General features: G+C 39.9%; 1 protein-coding gene across 4 annotated transcripts in view; it reads left to right on the top strand.

The window, feature by feature from the left end:
- Window positions 1-18,865, top strand: part of PRKN (parkin RBR E3 ubiquitin protein ligase) — an 802,661-nt gene extending 783,796 nt beyond the window's left edge. For all 4 annotated transcript variants that reach the window (XM_068938910.1, XM_068938909.1, XM_068938911.1 and 1 more), the window contains 2 exons: window positions 13,342-13,459; window positions 17,530-18,865. In XM_068938910.1, the coding sequence (XP_068795011.1) occupies window positions 13,342-13,459; window positions 17,530-17,639 (228 nt within the window). In that variant the 3' untranslated portion in view covers window positions 17,640-18,865. The remainder of the gene's footprint in view (window positions 1-13,341; window positions 13,460-17,529) is intronic.
- Window positions 18,866-20,720: the final 1,855 nt, after the last annotated feature.

Raw genomic sequence — 20,720 nt, 5'->3', positions numbered from 1 at the left:
GTACCAGAATAACTGCTGCAGCTATGCAAATCGGTTCCCCAGGACAGACAACACCATAACCTACTTAAAATTCATTTAGACTCCAACCTGGATTGGAGTTCATTGACTTCAGCCGGCTTACTTTTTTTCTAAGAAACTAAGAGGGGTGCAGTAATTACTTTTCTCCACAAGGTGGTGATGTACAACTGAAGGAATGTTTTCCCTTGCTTTCTGTGAATAGTAGAGTAATTAATAGACAGCTGGGTAAAATAAAGCAAGCCAAAGTGCTGATGGGATGTTGTTTTCATTTAGAAAGCATCACTAAAAAAAACTGTCTTGCGTTCAACACTCGTGTACCATGCATGCAAAACATATTTGTGAAGCATATATGGGAAGAAGGGCATTGCGGACTCCATCTACTTCATTGAAATTAATTTAAACAGTTACCAACCTATGCTTTCTGCTTTTTTGTTCTTTCTGGCCCTCTCCTTATTCGATGCAGAACCCTGTGAGTCAAAGTTAATTTTCTAATGATGTACTGTTTGCTAGTGCCATGTGAAAGATTGCTTTGCTTTTGACTGTTTCTTTCTAGGTAGGAATAATCTATTTCCTGGGAGGCCTGGGGGGTAGCAAGGACAGGGAGGCTGGCAGTGTCCTGACAGTAAGCCAGGAAGTCTGAGAAAAGGAGAAGATTGAGGGAGAGAGGTAGAGGCTGATACAAAGGCATTTAGGTCTCCGTGACAGCCAAGTGCTGATGGCCATGAGAGCTGAAGATTTATTCTCTTTACTAAATTCAATGCAACATCTGAAGAAGGAAAACTCTCTAACAAGCTTTACCCTTTTTATACTCAAAAACTCATTGGCTTGGCAGGACAAGATAATCAACAGATAAAATCATCTTGGGAAAAGCTGGTCCATAGAATTATTTATAACCCACTACATCCATTTTATGCATAGATTTTCTCAAACATGTATGTCTCTATGCCCCACATCTTATTGAGTCATTTACCTTTGCACTACTTTTACACCAATGTCATTACTATTTTTATTACAGTTTAACCTTGCAAGTGTTTTATCAATGTACCCAGTACCAAAACAGCCCTGGGAGCTAGTCTATACATGTTCAAATATGTATTCACATCTTCATTGTCCAGTTGCTAGTGAGCAAGAAGACTCATTACATTTCCTGGTAAAAAGCAAACTGTCTAGAAAAGCTTTGTGCTAGTGAAGTTTGCCTAATTTTAAATTGGAGACTTCTAGAGGGAGCTGGTTTATGTCTAGATTTGCTATCAGTACAGGCTGTGAAAATGGGTGAGGTAAAAAGGGGCCAAGAAGCTTGGTTTTGTGGTATAGATAGCAGAGACTATGGAGTTTTTCTAGACCTAAATCTGTCTGGAGTCTCTGGGCTAGGATGAAGGCTAGGGCTAGGATTAGAACTGGAATTACAGCTATAGCCTGAGGATTACTTTTATCACTATATTCCTGTAGGTGTTGCTGTATTAGGAAAAGGACTATGTTTAACATAAAAGCTGAATGAGACCACTTACCTTAGGATAAGAATAATGTCAGGAAAGGAGTTAGGAGTTATTACTCACCTATGAATTTGGACAGATTAAGCAATTTTCACACATTATCACCACTAAGATTTAAAAGGGACTCCATTAGCAAGCTTTTTTGTGCTTTAATGGTTTGTCATTTCCTGCTTTATGCATTTTGAAAAATGCACACTTTGCTAAGGTGCACGCTACTGACCTGAAGACTGGAGCTGCCTTTTCAAACACATACAGCTATTTATATAGAAATCATCTTGGTCAGCAAAAAGTCATTTGTCCAACATTTCATTCCAAAAACTACATTTGCTTCCAATAACTATAAAGTTACAAATCACTTTTACTGTGTCATTGATTCCATCATGTACACTGTACATTTTAATCCATCAAACACAGCTACTTCTAACACCCTAACCTTTGAACAGATCTAAGAAGCTGCAATAGTTTTAAAAGAAAACTTGTCAACTGAAGTTGCCATGGATACATCTTCTTTTCCCTAAAATTATGCAACTTGCACACTAAGATGGAAAATAATCATTCCTGCACCACTAAATGCTTAAGCCAACCATTTGATGGCCTGTCAGGGCTAAAATTGGACACTTTAGTGAACACTTTAGAGGACATTTTATCCATCCCAATGGAGCATGCAATATCTATGCATAGACTTGAAAGATCTTGGCAGACCAGTATTTAATGCCAGTTTATCATCTGCGTGACCATGCTTGATTTTGCCTTTTCTACCCCAAGCATCACACAATACCATCTAACTTCCCACCTTAATAAGTTTCAACGGCTCCTTTTTTTTTTTTTTTTTGGATAGCCTTAAGCACTGTAAGTGGCTCCTACTTTGCTTCTCTCCTGCCCTATGGCAGTGGCTGCCCTGTTCCTTCCCCCTGCCAACCGATACCATGTCACTCCTCTGTCACCCTCACCACTTCCTGGTTCCTCTGGCTCTGCTGCCTCCTCTTGGTCTCAGGCTGCCTCCTTACTCTTTGTGACACTTGGCCCAACACAGCCTCCTCCTTCACCACCATCCTTTCTGCCTCCTGGACCCTGCTGCTGTCGCATGTCTCTTCACAGGCCCGCTCCCTTTCATCCTTCCTCCTCCTCTTTCTGGAGCTCCCATCGTATTACTAAAACACCGCAGGCAAGTGAAGATGCAAGTGAATTTAGTAAAGAGAATAAATTAACACCATGAGGGGTTTCTCTAATACAGCTGTACACAAATCCCTCCAGTAACTTGTAGCCAAAAGGTTGTGCCTAAAAGAACATCCAAAGTCTTTTTCATCAACCCTGGTAGCATAACTCCCAAAACAAGTCTGGTAGCCTTTGCAGGACCCAGAGGTAAAGGTAATTCATCTCACCTGAACAAACTGCAGTATTCACCCTAGCCCAGCAACAGCTGTAGCCCTAAGCCTAAGTAGACCATCTGTGGTGGCTGAAGTCTTAAAGCTCACCGACTGCTCTCTCCTGCAACAAACCCCAACCCTAGGTCTTAAGATCCTATCAGAGCATATCCTAACCCAGTCACAACCCTAATGTTAGCCCTCTCACCTTCTTTCACCTCCATCTGAGGTTGGCCTTCCTGGCTAAACTCATACTGAAAATCTCTGCCGGTACTATGTAAAACCTTTGCCTACTAGAATGAATCCAAAGGCATAAGCTGTTCCTGTACTGCCACCTCTTTGCCTGAAGGACACTAGCACCAAGCAGTATCAACTCTCACACCACCCCTTAGAGTCCAGTGGAGAGATTAATTCTAGTCCCTGAGATTCTTTAACTTGCTTTCAGTTACAGGGCTCCTAGAAATTGTTCACTCACAACTTTTAACACAGAACCGTTGCTTCTAGAGAAGTGGTATGTCTCATATTTGTGAGTTCCACTGCATTTCCTCTTAGCTTTAGACAGAGTTGAAAGGGAGAAATATACATACTCATTCTGGCCGTACAAAAGGATCTACTTTCTCTATTACAAAAAATTGAAACATATTGTTATAAAAAGATGGTGCAAAAGCAAAACACAACTTTCAAGTATACCTAATAGCAGCCTTCACTCCTAGTTGTCATTTAGGAGGTGGGTATCAGCTCTAGGAGTTGGAGGAACAATTCATCCAGGTAGTTAGTGTTCTATCTACTGGAGGTTGCCAGTAACTTTCACCAATTAAAATGGATAGTGGACTTGGGTAGTCAATATTTAGTTTAAACAGCTCCCATTCCCTTCCCTTTCACCTGCTGTAAGTGTTAGGTGGTCACCGTAAAATAGCAGTCCCTTCTTATTCCAGCCCTAAACCCCTGCAACCCTAAATCTGCCCCAATGCTCAGTGTTAGCCCAAGCCTTAATCCTGGCTCAGCTAGTTCTAGTAGCCCCAGCCCTGCAAAACTCATGACCTTGCAAAATCCAACACTAAACTGACCTCTTTGGGCGCTGCTGCTTCTTCCAATTTGTTGTGCAGAGGTTACAGAATAGGTCATGTGAATTCTCACCAGCTGGTTACATTGAAGACCTTGTTATGGGCTAAAGGTGTTCATTTAGGAACAGCATCATTGTAAAGGCAAACCCAATAATTTATTTCCTGTCTTACCAGAGTCTTAGCAGGCTAATCAAAGTATTGTTTTTAGTCCCTTTAAAACGATACTAGCCCTTGTAGTTCAAGTTACATACTATTAAAATGAGACATATGCAAACTTTCTAGTATCCAAACCTTTCTCTGGTGGGGCCCCTGTGGGTCTGAAGCTCGAGGGCTCGATGGGGCAGAGATACGGGTTGGCATGGTGAGTCCTTTACCTGGAGGAGCATGCTGGCATTGATAGTTTTTTCGCCTCCCTATAAGATCTGCTTGGGGCCACTTTTATATGACTGTTAAAGCACTCTCTTCATTGGTCTGCAAGTCAATGTTGCATTCAAATTTACTGTCTGTGGTGTGTTTTACATATGTTGGATGCTTGTTCTTTGTTACCCCTGAAACTGATTTTGCCCAGCTCCCAAGGTTGCCTTTGGCTGACTGGCCACTGCAGAGCTGTTGATATCCCTGGAGCCTTTGGTATCATCCTGTGTCTGTACTTTCAAGGGCTCTGCTATCATCCCATGCCTTTACTCTTCTGTGCTGCATTCTAGGATCACAGGTAGTTCATTCTGCACAGAATACCTGTACTTGTCATTACTATCTATTAGTTACAAAAATACATACAACATTGTCACACCACACAATTATACAAAACTAGGCAAAAGCTAAAGCAGAAGCAAAATAGTTAATAGTCAGCTGGCCATTAGATAGTTGCTGTTACGTGATAAAACAAATCTCCAGTCAGGTCAAGCCAAGTCCAGACAAAGCCTGACAGGTCCTGAAGCCTGTGGTGTTAGCTTAGCACCAAGCTAAGCTGTGGCATCTTCCAAGAAAGAGCAACACCATTTTTGCTGAGCTACGAAGCTACATCTTCTAAACCTTAACATACAAGCTATTTATAAGTTTATAGCTAGTGCTATAAAACCTATCTTCAACTTCACTCCAAACATGTGGGATGCTGCCTGTCCTAGATTTAAGCCTAAACTAGAGGACTTGCTCACCCAAATCTCAAAGCCTGTTCCCAAGCCTACCATCTTCAAACCGAACCTTAGTTATTTGTTATTTGGGTTCCTGTCTTTACTGTAGTCAAGTAGCTGATGCAGGATCCAGATATTAACTTAGCTTTTCTTCCACTGCCAGTATAAAAGTTGTCCAGAAGTCCTGTCAGTCCAAGAACCCATCAGACCAAACCAAAAGTAGTCCAAAGCCCATGATGAGTCAGTGCAAAAGACAAAAGTGTAATTTTTTTCCAGACCTGATCCTACTCATCAGGGCACACACCTGGGCCCTGATTGCAGCCCTAGCCATAGTATGGAGGGTTCAGAGCTAAATCAGTTGTGAGCCCTCAGGCAAACGGTGGCTTCTGAGGCACATCCATTTGATCACTTCGCAGAAATGCTCTTTGCCGCTCTGTGCTGGCACATGTGCTGCATAAAAGCACACCCATGTGCACACACATCCAAGACAGCATGTCAAGTTAGCTGGCCTTCCGCTGGAGTCTTTTGTAATGCGTTTCCTGGAAAGGCTCCCTGCGCACTTAAGCTGCAAGTGAGCATCCAGCCCTTCCCATCCTTTTCTTGTTATGCAGATCCCAAAATTGCCAGTAGGTGGCATAAAATTGACAGACATTACTGGCCAGGCTTCTCCTCCCATCCGCTGAATAACATCTGTCTAACCTCCTATGCTATTTTGCCTGTCGATTCCCAGCAGGCATGTAAAGTTGTGAAGCCTGGCCTCTATGTAGGTGGCAGTTTGCTATAATTATTCAGCAGAACATGCCAGCCCACTGAGAGCAAAAGCTATTTCAGAATTTGATTTTAATGTGGAATTCCCAAACAAAACTCTTCCCAGAATATCCTTAGCTGAATTACTGTGATGCTAAGATATGAAATGTTTAGCTGATGCTTCGTCCACATCAGGTTTGATGTAATGCATTTCTTACAGTCTTGTTGTAGAAGGAAAAAACACTATGCAATATGATTATTGAATTGTGATGAAAAGGTCACAGTTATGTGACCTTCTAAATCAGATCTTAGTTATCATTATTTTGTGTCTGTCCTTTAAAACATTGCAAATATCCCTTAGCAAAAATGCTGCTTCACTATTTCAGCAAACTTTTCTTGCTGCTTTTAGAAAAGTTAAAAAAAAAAAGAAATGAGGTAGTTAAAATGATGTACTATAGGCAAGAGTAACCATGAGGAAAAATACAGTGTTTCTATGTATACATTTTTCTATATTGGAAAAATAAAAAAAACCTAAATGCTAAACAGCAAGTGCTGACCACAAAAGATCTGAATTATCTGGCTGCATTTTAGTGAAGGAAGAAGCTAGTGAAGAGGTTCATCATACACAGCATCTTTCAATGAGTCCTGAGTCACAGTATGAAATGTGGAATATCTATTATTAGGCCATTGATTTTTTTTTTCCATCAGAAAAATTTAAAAAGTTAAATAAAATATGGCTCCACAAAAAATGCACACCTCGCTTGATTTGTACAAATAGGGAAAGAAACTGAGACTCAGGGGTTCAGTAGGTGATATATTCACAATGTCAGACACAGGATACTTCAACCCACAGATGCCTAATTAAAGGAACAAGAAAAATAACTATAACCAGGAAATGTCCTTGTAAAATTAACCTCTATGTTATAAATAAAGATGCACTGGTGGAAATTTGAGACTAGTTCTTTACTTTCTGTCTAATGAGAAATAGATGGGAACTACAGGGAGCGAAATTTAGCTTTCCTATTTTGGGCAGCAGCAAAATAAAAAGATGTGACACTTTGCTTTTGTTTATGAGATTAAGCTGACAGTCATTTGCAGCCATGTTGACACTTTCTGGAGATGGTATGTTCTTCATTCCACTGCTGGAAAACACTTATATAAAAATGACCTGTATTAGATTAGATTTTCTGCTTTAGAACACTGCAAATTCAATATTCTCTAGCTACCTGAATTTAATTCGTGCTCCTCCGAACAGATCCAACATGCAGAGTGAGAACCTTGGTGTGCAGTGTCACCAGCCAGAGCTGCAGGATTGTCGTTGGTAAAATTCTCTTTCATCTTGTAGCAGATACAATACCCTGTGTATCGCTGAACTTTGATTTTAGCTAGTTGCTCTCATGATGAAGCCGCCCTTTTTTTTAATATAGAGTTCCCTAGGCAAAGCAGACGAACTGGCTCATGCAAAACTGCTTCATCTGACTTTAACCAGGTCAGCGTGCTACTGACACCTCTATTTTTCCTGTACATGAAATGTATTCCCACTGATGGATATCTTTCCTATTCCTGATCTATAACCAGTTTTTGGTGTTTTGAGTAGTGCGCAATCTTTCTCAAGCATCCTAGGGAAAATTCCTTAGCTATCCCCTAGCTATGCGCACCTCTCTTTGTGAGATTTTTGTGACTCTTAAATGACTCAGAAAAATGGATTTTTTTTCAGAGCTACTCTAGTCTATCTAGTGCCCTAGACATCTGCTGTTTTTCTCCACATCTAAAGTAAAAGACACCAATAAATGTGACAGGAGTTTGGTTCATGTGAACATGTTCGTAAAACAGCCCAGTAGAAGTTGGGAAAAGAAAAGAAATTGAAGTTGAACTGTCACCACCCCTTGAAGATCAGGCTGCAACAGTTGAGGCTAAAACTGCCTTTGCTTAAATCTCTAACCCAAAATAATTAGTGGGCTCTGTCAATCTAAATGTTATAGTGAATTGAATGTCGCTTTGTGTACAATGAACTCTTCTTTGTCTTCTTTTCAAATCCTTTCCAAATATCCACAGTTGTTCTCACATTCATGTGAGAAAATGAGTAATATTTGCTGTTTTGAGATATCTAAGTCTTTTTCCAAGTGTTGCATTTCACATAAAGTCACAATTTTACAAAATATATATATTTTTAAATCTTAACTTCCAAAGTAAATTAACTTAACGCTAAGCGTTTCTTCAAAATAAAGCTTCACTAGGATACTAGGATACAGCTTTTTTGCTTATCAGAAGGGAACTAAATAGCAACAACACTCAAGCGGGAGTCCAAACACTACATTTCAACAAAGCTAAGCAAAATAAAATGTTTACAGGTTCATATTGTATTCTGAATCAAGGGTTTTCAGTTTTTAGATGCTGCCTATGATAGGCAAAATAAGCATGATCCTAAAAAGAAGGTGGTCATATAAGAAAGTATATAATACAGTGGGCATCTGAGCTGAACATTACATATGTTATGCTTCCAATACTTCAAACAAGAAGTTTTGCAGTAAATGTCATTATGGTATTATTGGATGGTACTGCTTAGTTGCTGACTGTGAACAGATATGCTCGTTTGCTGCATGTATTCTGCCGACCAGTCGATGTATACTCTATTACCTGAACGAGACGCTACTCTAAGAATGATGCTCCGTTTCTATTTTGAGATGCTTTTTGTCTCTGTAGCACTTTTTGCCACAATGGCTGATATTGATTAACTGCATAAAGAGCTGTCCATGTATATGTTCTTATATTGCAGCATGGTGCTCAGCAGTCTCTGTGGTCTCTTTGTCCCTGTTAGGTTTATTTCTATTCTGTTTCTATGCTGAGTGCTTTGGAAAAACTGAGTGGCCCTTCAGCGTGGCCCAAAAATACCAAGACAGAGTTTTTCCCCCGTGTCTCTAAGGGGATGTCGCAGAGAGGATGTTGAATAACGCTTGCAACAGCTTGTACTGTAGCTTCCTGTTACTTGTGGATGTTGACTCCTGGTCTTAATCTGCAGCACAGCTAAGAATCAAAAAGGATGAATCACGGAGGGGTATGGAGAGAATCTAGTAGTTTTCCACAATAGCTGTGACAAATATTCTGTAATAATGAGGGAACTAGAGCATATTATGGGGTTGGCATCACAAGTGTATTGTACTCTCCTGTCCTAGATGAGCTGGCATGTGATGCACAGCCTCTAATCTGAGACCAGGCAGGCCAAATAACATGAGAGCAACCTCTGATTGATAGATCTGATCTATTATAGCTCGGAGATTGTCAAGTTGATTAGGTTTGCTAGCTTAGGATGGAAGAAGGTGATTAAAATAGACACTGGTAGTAAAGAACTTTTAGTTTTTAGAATTGTGCCTCCTGGATAAGTCAGGCATGAATTTCCTCCAGTTCTGAAAATTATTGATCTATGAGTCATCTATATACATACATACACATATACACACGCACAAACTGTAGACTTATTCCAGCTGAACACCTTGCCCATGATTTCTTTTCTCTGAGATTCTCTTCTAGTGAAAAATCCCTTGTGATTCAGTGGAGAATGCGGCTGTGATACCTACTGACCTACTGGCTGGTATTCTCTGATTTACATTCATACATGCATGTCCTGTAGCTAGCTATAGTGTCAAGAACTCTAATGTCTACTACCATTGCAAACCCGAGTTTGTTCCTGCAGTGTAGTGGGGCCAGTAAGATAACTTTCAAGTGCATTGTCAAAAATAAAAAAAGTCCCTTTGTTGGCAGAGTATGGTCTTGAAGATGGAAGATAAAAGAAAATTCTATTATTTGGTGTAGATCTTGATTCTTCATTTCATCCTTTCAGACTCAGCCTGATAATAAAAACTTGAAATTAAGAAAAACTCTGTTGTCATAGATTGAGTGCAAATAAGAACATGGAGACAAATACTTATTCAGCAGCAGGAAGCAGGAATTTGAATTTTCTGGTGCATTTTACTGGGTTATTTGACAGTTATAAGACATTCTATGTATTGTGGCTTATATTACCATCAGAAGACCTCAACAATTTTATAATACATGAGAAGAAGAGCTGTAGCAGCATTATAAACTGGAATTAGAAACCTTTCTGTCTATTTGTTATTTCTTTATCTCTCAGAACTAATCAATTTCCTTCATTTTTGCCCCATTCATGTCTGTCTCTTGCAGAGACAAAGATCGTGATCTTCCTTTAAAATATTCTTTTGGAATGCGAACAGGGGTAGAACAGCCACATTTTTAGCATGAAGCAGCTCTTATCCATGACCATCTGAAAATTCTCCAAACGGTTTTGTGAACACAAGAAGCAATTCCTAAGGGCTCTGGCAGACATACATCATGGTGTTACAATAATCAAAGTCTTTCTTCAGCATGTTATAGTGACAGTCTGCATCATTCTTAAAGCACAAGATACTTATTGATCAGAACATTGACAAAGATAATAGCAAAGCAGTGGATTCCGTCCCTGGCTTGATGGATATGATATCATGTAGTGGCTTAAAAAGGGGCAGGAAGGGAAAGGCTTGAAATGTGACTGAGTGATAGTATAAAATGTGTTGTTTTCCTTAAATTATTGTTTTAGGAAATTGAGCTCTCACAATTCATAACCCACGACACTAGGTAATGCATCTTACCATTGTGAAAAATGCTTCTTATTCTCATCTGGGCTTTGTAGGGAAGAATATGGAGAGAGTCCTCAATGTTTTCAAGAAGCTGGTCCTACCATGCAACTTGCCTTTTCAATTGAGTTAAAAATGAAAATAAAATATATGCGAGCTTGCAGATATTGTACCTGGAGCACTATGTAAAGCACATGAACACTTGAGGCTGATTGATCAGTATGGTATGACTTCTTTACTGAATCAGAGGGACTCAGGTCACCCTGTACCGTTTCTCTGTATTTGGTTTCTGCAGCAGGAAGTTTTTAACTCTTCATTCAGCAAGACTGGGCATAGAAAGGAAGTTTCAGCTCTAATTGCCTGAAAATATCACGCTGCTGCATCTATTTCATGCTGGAATGCTTGCAATGGAAAACATTAATATGATAATGTACTCTGCTGTTTTCATCAATTTGTTCTTCCTCAGTGAATTGTATATGTGTGGTTTACACTTGATTATTTTAATTATTTCTAAGCTCTCCCAAGTTTGTATTTGTTTTCAAAACTAAGATCAAATATCTTTATACAAATCAAATTAGCATTTAGGCATGTGAAATTTTGCCTCAGTCTCATTTGCTATTAGTGCAGAACAAATACATGAAGATGTGGAAAAAGTATGTTTGCAAGAACTGAATCATACAGTTTGGATTTGGCCTATTTGGGAAAAACATAGCCACCGTGAAGCTCTTCTGGATTGAATACAAAAATTAAAAGTATATCTGGTCCTCTTGTGTAGATATTATTCTGAAAATAGTAGCAATATGCTTTTTCACTGCTACAGTAATTTTTATCTTGAATAATCTTTACTGACATTAAGTGATTAATTCCCATTACAACCAGCTGAAATGAACATCATCTTCCTCCTATCACTGAGCAAACTGAGGCCCAGGTCAAACACTCCCCATTCTCCTCACCTTGTGTTCGGACTGCTCCCTGTAGTCTTTCTTCTTTAAAGATCAAGGTGTTGCAAGATCAATGGTTCTGCAAGATCAGGTTCTTTGCTATTAGCCTGAGTAGCTTTTGTTATCTCCAAGAACTTGCTAATGTACCGTTCTGTAGAGGGCATTTTAGATGGTAGAGCTCTACGTGGGAGGACACTGCTCAGCATACTGCAGCGGCCCTAGAATTCTGCTTTGCTGTTTGCACGCTGCTGGGCTTTCTTAAAAGTCAGGCTTCAGATACAAATATAAAATATTGGCACATTCCTCCTAATTGCTGAATAATTCAGTAGCATGGAGAGCCTGAGCTGTACTAACTCCCTATCCAGCAGTAGGGACAGAGCTGAGAAGACTTTGTTCACTTGTGTCACCTCTACATCAAAAATCATGGAAACTGCAGAATACTAAGTGAGGACCAACAAAAGGGATTAGGGGCTGAGGGACTAACTTAGGTAGTAAAATAAAAGAATAATAGCATAAACACGTTTTAGACATTTCCTGATTAAAAGCGGTTTGATTTTTTTAAGTTGCTTGTCACGATGGCCTCTAGATGAGCTAGAAATGAATTTCACAAGATGTTGCTCTTTGTTATTCCATCTTTACTCTGCTGACTTCAGCCAAGGAATAAAATCTAGGTCTCATGCACTGACAGCACAAGTCACAAGCTTAATAGTAGCTGAGGATAAATCAATAGGAGTGAAAATTGTGTTATACATTTCAAAGTTGGGCCAATTTCCTTTTGCTGTCTTGTTACAAATAAATATTAAAAAAAACCTATGTAAATAAATATAAAAAGTTTATCCACAGAACAATGTACAAGTATTTGGAACATGTAAACACAAAGAGGCTGCAGGAATTTTTACAGATAATATGCCTTAGTTTAAGCTCATAATTTTCCCACGTACTTGAAAAAACTCACAGTACAAACAGATAGAGCAGAGCTTCAAGGCTGGAACCTAAATACATTGTATATAGCTACTATCCACAGTTTCCAACCTTGTGTGATTGAAATTACTCAAGGTACTGCCATCTCTTTTGTCCTTGTATTACCATTTTAAGTAGGAAATTGTGAAGTAGGACATTTGTGTAGATTATGTAATTTTGGCCCAGTCATAAATAGGGCAAACCCTGAAGTCCCTTTTAAAACTCTCTCCATGATGACTTTTTCTGTCAGTATTGTTCATCTGGGAAGATAGCTGTTCTTGTTATTCACTGGTTTCTTTTTCCTTCTCTTTCAGAATTTTTATGTTTCTTCTCTGTGCCTTACAAAGCCTCAGCAGACTATGCAGGTTTATGTTTGAATAAAATCTGACCTCAGAAACAAAGGACTATGCTTTATTATGAAAACCAGTTTATTTCTAGGGACCCCACCATTCTGCACTATGAAAGCATTGCATTGTCTTGGTGTTTCTGCCTTTCTTGCAAGAAGGGATTAAAATCCCAAGGCAGACTGGTGTCTAAGATGTCACACCTCAGAGGGGTTCCTCTGACTCCTGCTTCGCCTTGCCTTTTGCTTTCTTTACCTGACCTTGTCCATTTGCAGCACAGCTTGATGCCTGCTGTGTCCTCAAGCTTTGCCTGCCACATGGGGAAGGGAGCAGGGCAGAAGATGCAGCCTAAGCTATAGCTGGCTGCATGAGGGACCCTAGCACGGCACACACTCCCCAGCCACCCCACAGCCCTGGGCCTGGAGGGTGAGCCTGTTGCCTAGCCCAACTCATGCACTGTGCACACCGTCAAAAAATAAATTTGTGATAGCTGCAAAATTCCTGCTTCAAAATGTAAAGTCCAATTTAACTGGCCTTGAAGCCCTTCCTGTCTGTTTCTCATGGGTAAATAATTATCGCTTTAGGTTAGACACTGTGTCACAGCACAGCCTTTCAGTACTGAGCCCATAGGTTTTTTTCTCTCTTTTTGCAGGGATATGTGGTTGATGAACATGCCGCTGCGCAAGCCCGGTGGGAAGAGGCATCTAGAGAAACAATCAAGAAAACAACCAAGCCGTGCCCCAGCTGCCATATTCCAGTAGAAAAAAATGGTAAATTTATTATTTAAAAGTTTCTACTTGTCTTTTAATATTAATCTGGCATTATGAATATGCATGTATACAGATGCATACGATTATGGATCTGTCAAGAGCAGGAGAGCACACAGAGCTAGATTCCTCCTTCTGCCACTCTATCTGGATTACTTGGAAATCACTAAATCTAAATTACTTAGTTCTACAGCCACTAATTAAGTCTCACAAAACACTCAGCTGTTTTATAAATAGGGAAAACGAGGCCCAGAAAAGCACTGAGTGTCAAAATCATTCATATGACTGAATGTCCAGCTAGTTGTCTAGACAACTTTCCATTGTCAATAACTTGTTTAGACAACTTTCCATTGTCAATAGAAAAAACAGACATTTGTAGAGTAAAACTTGTCTCCTACTAAAATAGAACATGTGTCTAAAGCAGGCCAGAAGAATCGCACCTAAAACTGGGGTGTGGGAGAATTAGTTCTGATGTAGATGACTACACGGTATATAGCTGAAGTTAGATGAGATGAATCTCACCCCAGTGAAAGGCCCACAGTGAAAGAGCAAGTCAGAGGAAAAACCATGAGTCCTGAAAAATTAGTAGCGCTAATCAGGACTTAACACTTGAGAAGAAAAATAATCTGCTGGCTCTGCGGTCATTAGAACAGGGAACGGGAACCGCAAACGGGCTATACCATATAGGTACATGTTGTTCCAAGATTTAACTGTTTCAATGTGAATTAACCAAACTGTTTTAAAATGATTGCCTATATAAATTACATTATATACATGGTAAGTATAAAGTATGCTTCTCAGTTCCGTGGCATCAGTGGTTCAAATGGGATTTTGAAAATGCCAGACAAGAACTTCTGCAAACCATAAGGAAAAAACACTTCAGGCAGGGAAACTGTGGAGATATCATTATCTGGGACAAAATCCTGAAATCTGGGGTCTGAAGAAAGAAAAGAAGGCAGCTGGCAGATGGAAAGTGGGAGACTTCTTCAAGTACAAGAGGCAGAAGATAGGAAAGCACGAATTCAAGAGTGGGAAGGTGAGATAAGATTTGGCAAAGTGTAGAAAGCAAGGTGGGCAGCAGGACAGAACAGAATGGTAGGTGAGAAAGAAATTATTTACAGACTTGTAAAACAGACTGGCAAACCAGAAGTTTGAACTGGATTAGAAATAGACAGTAATTGCAACTGTTCATATGTAAGGTCTGTGCATGGCCAAATAGAAAAGCTTCTGGTCAGGCTGGAAACAGTGCAGGGACCTTTGCTTTCTCTTACACTGTGCCACAGAAGCTCTATTGTTAATTCATAAGCAGCTGTCACATAGACATCGCTAGCTGACACTAAGATGATTAAAGGACTGGAGCATATGAAGAAAGGCTGCGCTTGCTTTTTTGATAATGAGTACTGCACATTCCAACTTCCATGCTGGTGTTTGTAAACTGCCTGCAGCCTACTGTTCCCCGTATAACAAAAGACATACATTTATGATAATAACAAATGCCGCTGAGTCAAAAGATAAAAAGGTAGTTGACATGCTTTTTAACAAAACACCTTTGTTTATTACGTTCTATCAAAATATGTATCCATTAATTGACATTAAAAAAGAAATGGCGTCTCAGAAGCATTTATTTTAGTTGCATTCCTCAGCAAGTTTTACCTGTGCTGGAACTCTCTTTGGCATAAAGAGTTTTCTCAGATTCCACTACACTACATGAATAGTAACTGTTTAAACCACGACTTACAAATTAAATCTGTCCTCTACTGGCTAGTTAAAACTGTTGAGCAGCTATTAACAAAAAATGATAAATGCCCTTGAGAAGTCAAACTATCAAACTTCCTGGGAAATGCAACAATCTGCCTGATTCTCTGCAAACACAGAAAGCTAGTTCTTTAGTGAGCCTAGCTGCTGTGAAGACATTCGTTTCTTTGTCCGTCCAAAACCGAGTAGGACAGATATACAAGTGCTCTGGAAAAATAATACTTTCAGAAAGCATTCAGGAGGGAATCAGTAAGCAGAACAGTTTAGTCTAATCTACAGCCAAATTGTCCTCAATCTGTGTTAAGAAATCTCTTTTTTCTATACCCGAGCTATTCAACTAGAAGACATATTTTTATGATATCTCATACCTGAAAACACAGGGAGGGAAAAAAGCAGAAGGGCAGCAGAGGCTTCATACTGTCCGTTTATTTTATTGCACCAGGACAGCACACAGGGCCAGTTGCAATAAATGGTTTTGGTGCCTATGGCAGGGTGTAGGTATCATTGACCAATCTGCCCAGTATGACAAGTTGCAATTGCCTGCTGCTAGCCCTGGTAATGCCTAACCGCCCTGAGTGCCTATGTGACTCTAAAGCTCCCCAGGCTCCTGCCTCTGCCCATGCCCTGGGGTAACTAAAGGTGCACTTCACTCCTGCCTAAGTACAGCTGGTGTCTGATGCCTGATGATCGTACACTGCAATCGACGAACAGTCCTCATATGGGAGGAGTTCACTGAGTATACATGAGAGCGTAATTGTGCCTTCCCTTTCCACATAAGACTGTGGACACTGTCTTTTACAAGGAACAGTGGCGGTGCCAATAACTTTTCTATAAGAGCCTGTATTTCTATAGGCAATAGAGTGCACTTCTATATGCCAGTAACTTTTCTGTAATAGCTTAAGAGAAAGAGTGACACACTCCAGCTCAGTTCTCACAGCCTGAGTGGTATTGAACACACATCCCCATCTCTCAGAAGATGATTGTACTCACCCACCAAGCTGTGGCCCACGTTGCTTGAGGCACTCTCCGTTCTGCTTGCTGATCTCAGCTGCTGTGTAGCAGGGAGTAACATGAGTCATGTGGCAGAGCAGGGTAGAGCATGCTTTTGACAGAAGACACCTATTAGGCTTTGGCACTTGCTCCAGGCCTGAGATGCAATTTATCCGGTGGTGGCTTAACACGAACTCTAAGAGAGGACTGGATCTGAACTTTAAGTAAAGTATAACATGGGAGGCTGGCCTTTGGTACACTTACATTTAAACAAGACAAAATGTTCAGTGAATGGCACCACTTACACAAAGGTATAAATTGGCAAGTAGACCTGGCCATCCCAGCTAGCTCCCTCCCTCTGTCAGATGAAGCAGATAGGCCTATTTTAACAGATCACTTCTTGTGTCTCCTGTCCTTTTTACCTTCTGAGGATCACTCTGGAGTAGCATCATAGGAAAAGTTGTGTAAGGATAACACGTTGTACAGTAGGGGATACACAAGCCTTGTACATCCTATCACCATCTGGAGTTGAAGCTATTTGCAATTCTCACAGAAGAAGAGATAGTAGCATTTCTTCACACTGCATGGCTTTATTTCAGTTTGAATTATACAAAAGCTTTCTTTGTGTGGCAAGCAACATGATTCCCAATTGAAGGACGTTTCTGTAATGACCTTTAACAATGTTAATATTTTATATATTACAAAATAAACATTTGATGCGGGCTGTTAGCAGAGAGATTAAAGCTGCTCTCACAGTATGGGCTAGTAAGAAACAACATGCAGGAAACGATGTGATCAAAAGGCTGCTTTAGATATAAAGAAGGTCAAGTAAACTTAAATTACTAGTATCATTTTGATGTAATCGGCAGTCAGCCATTAAAATCCGCGTATCCTGATTAATTCTCTTTGCAAATCTCTCAGCTTTTCAATCCAAATTCAAGAAAAGAATTGAATTCTGAGCAACTTCTGCCTCCCAGCTAGATCAAGGTAGAGGATGCTTGAGCAGCTATCTCCACGATTGTTTTGAGATGCCAGACTGTCACCACTTTTCCCTGTCCCTAGCACAGTCTCTTCAAAGGTCAGACAGAAGTGCACTCCTGCAGTCCCTCAAGTGAGACCAGTAGGTTACATCCAAATAAGAGAGGGAGTAACAGGCTTTATAAAGCCCAGGAAACGTATTCTTCAGGTTTGTTATTCTCATTTATTAAATATTCTTCTTGGTTAATAAATGAACACCTGAGAAGTTGATTTAAAAACAATCAATCGTTGATTGACATCCCTTTAAAGTATTTTTCAAGTACCAAAGCCTTTCTTTTTCTATTTTGCAGGTGGCTGCATGCACATGAAGTGTCCTCGCCCTCAGTGCAGGTTCGAGTGGTGCTGGAACTGTGGCCTGGAGTGGAACAGAACCTGCATGGGGGATCACTGGTTCGACTAACGGCTCCATGGCACTGAGGCCAGCTGGTGTCATAGCTGCTAGCGTTTGCTCTCGTCAGCGTCAAATTCCGCACTCCTTGTTGAAACAAAGCTCCCAATGGTTTTAGGGACAAGGAGTTCAGAAGCTGGCCCCAGTTTGTTTGATTTTGCTTTCTTGCATAAGAAGTCATACCAAAATCACACTGAAGTCATGCTAAGAGTTTTAAATCTACTAAGTAAAAAGAGTAATTGTTTTTATTGCCAGATTTGCTCATCGTCGTACAAAGAGGGGTGCTCCTGCACTTGTGTGTTCTCTCAGTACAGACAACAGACAACAGACAGTGTTACCATACAGAAATTTAGTTGACATTTATAGTCAGGAATCCATAAGGAAATTTAGTTGACATTTATAGTCAAGAATCCATAACTCTTACAAGACAGAGAAGCCTGTGTGTGTGTGTGTGTGCGTGTGCGTGTGTGTCAAGGTGGTAGGGGGCAAGGAGGTTCTCTGCATTAACTACTCTTTCTCTGACCACTCCCTGTCTCAATCAGAACAATTTTTGACTTTGAAAAAGTATTTCTTAATAACTTTTTGCAGAGGGAAGACTGTGGTTCTTTAGTGTTTTCTCAGGGTTCCTTCCCAACAGGTTTTCTGTAGGGGTCTTGCTTCTAAACCAAACTGTCATAAAAACATCCAGCTAAATGGCATATTTTTACTTATGTATTTGTAACATATGCCATGGAATCTGCTTACGTACTCATAGCTGACCATGTTACTATTGCGAGATTAGTTAAGGATGAAGTTTCAGCTTTAACTGTGAATGTTCTTGCCATGGTAGCTGGGTCTGAGTAAGAGTTAGGCAAGCTAGACTCATAGGGTTCAATTTTTGTTGTGCTTACAGCAAAGCTTTGGACATGGTAAGAGAAGGGAGGAGGAGATTTCTCAGGGGTTATTTTCTCCATCATCATTCTCAGAAATTGAATTAGAATATGGGTATATTCCTGAAAATACATTAACAGCTCAGACAATGTGGGACAAGGGACTTCCTTAATTTTACAAAGTTAACACAGTAAGACAAAGCTTAATATCATTTCTAAGCCTGAACCATCTTACTGCTCAATGGGCTTTACATTGTTGTCTTACTCCAAAATGAAACAGGTACTGTCCACATCAGTGCAACGTGTAAGAATTTGCCCAACTTGGTTTTGGAGAAAAAAGGCACAATAAATAAAGTAGTCAAAATTTTATGCTTTATTTCTGTCTTTTTTCATTTGAATACAATGCAAGCAAGTACAAAGATGTTGGGTACGCTGACTGATGTATTTCCTTGAATGCCTCAGACTCCCAGTTGAGAATCTGGCCCTTTGATTACAATATTATTAGAAGAAAATAATTTCAGGGCGATGGACTTCTTGCATCCAGTCTAAATTAATATTTGTATGGCATGACTATAGACTCCTGAAAATATTAGTGTGCCCTCTGTCAGTCGACGTAAAAATGAAAAGCTGGACGGACAAAGAAATCCCGGGCTCACTGCAAAAATGCCCACTTGTTAAAAGCAGTGGTGTATTCATCTGTCTTGACTTGAAGTCTAAGGAAACAGCAAGATGAAGAGGTGAGGTACCAAAACCAAGGGATTGAACTAATAAAATTAAGAAAATGCAGTAGGAGAGAGAAAGTGACAAAACCAAGACAATGGCCCTTTCTTAAAGGTCATTTTCCTTTTGGCACCAGTGAACTAAAATATATGCAGAAGAAGCTACATTAAAATGTAGGGGTGCAGTAGAATGATGCAGATTTAAATACATTATCTTAATGGGGATATTTTACTGTGAGCTCTGATTATTTCATGATTCGATTTCCTCCACCTCAGTCTATTTTATAATTTACGTGGCTTGTTGCCAACAGGCTAGAGAAAATCACAATGTATAATTTTGCTTTTACACTGTGTGGCATGGGAGCTCATCACCATATTTCATATGCACAGACATTTGGAACAAATGAAGCCTTACTCTCTTTCCCATTTTTGCTTAGCATCTTTCTTACGGAGGGAGAAAATCTTATTGGATGTAAGGCATATTTCACTGAGTTAGGGCTAGTCTTCACAAGTTAATGTTTCAATTATCACGTAGAAACATGTAATATATACCCTTGGATCAAGGCCTATTGAAGTCAACAGGCTATGGATCATCTCCTGTATTCTCTCTGGCCTGGGCCGGGAATGGCAGGGCATGAGTCATAAGGCTAGAATTAAAACATCTCTTTCTTGGGAAGAACTTGTCAGAGGCTGGGTTTATGAACGTTCATCTAAGACATAAGAAATGGCAGGAAAGGAGAACAAAGAAAGGAGTTTCAGGACTGAGTCAAGATTATTCACTTTTAGGGAATGACTTTATACTCAACCTTTGTCACATGGGGTAGCTGCACACAGTGCAGTTTCAAATCCTTCAATCACACACCTCAAATAACATTTGGATCCTGCAAATTTTAACAGAACATGTCTTGATCATCTCTGTATTAACACATATGGATCTCTGCACACACACACACACACACGCACCCAAAGTTTGAGATGGTATAAGTTGATTCCTATTTACAGTAAGAATCCTTCTCATTGTTTCCACAATTTTGAAGTTATGAAAAATCAGGTTTAACTCTCGTTAGAATGGTAGAATTGCACAATGTGAATTGGACCTAAAATTTCCTACATTGATTTTTTTTCCTACATGGAAAATAACTTTATAAGGAAAATCTAAAATTAAACTAAACAAAAATCTTATTGAAACAAGATCTTTGTAATTTATTTGAAACAAAAGAAAACAGAGCAAACCAAGTCTTCAGCGTCTATGCAGGCTGCTGCTTTTATTTCAGCTCTGTGGCCACACTTTCAGAGCGGTCAGTCTGTCACCAACTTTAGCTATCCCCCCTTAGCCCTCGGTTGGTTTCAGTAGCCTCAGAGGCTCACACAGAGACCGGCTTCATGTTTATGGGGAAGCCTGGTTAGTTTTAATTATGAGTCAGTCATGCCTAGAGGCACGATGCTAATGTGCCTGCCAAAGACAGGGTGCAGCTCCTGATAACAGAAGCAGGACCGCAGAGCTC

The sequence above is a fragment of the Struthio camelus genome, chromosome 3 (assembly GCF_040807025.1).
Source record: "Struthio camelus isolate bStrCam1 chromosome 3, bStrCam1.hap1, whole genome shotgun sequence".
NCBI classification, from domain to species: domain Eukaryota; kingdom Metazoa; phylum Chordata; class Aves; order Struthioniformes; family Struthionidae; genus Struthio; species Struthio camelus.
This window is presented reverse-complemented; position numbering and strand designations above follow the sequence as displayed.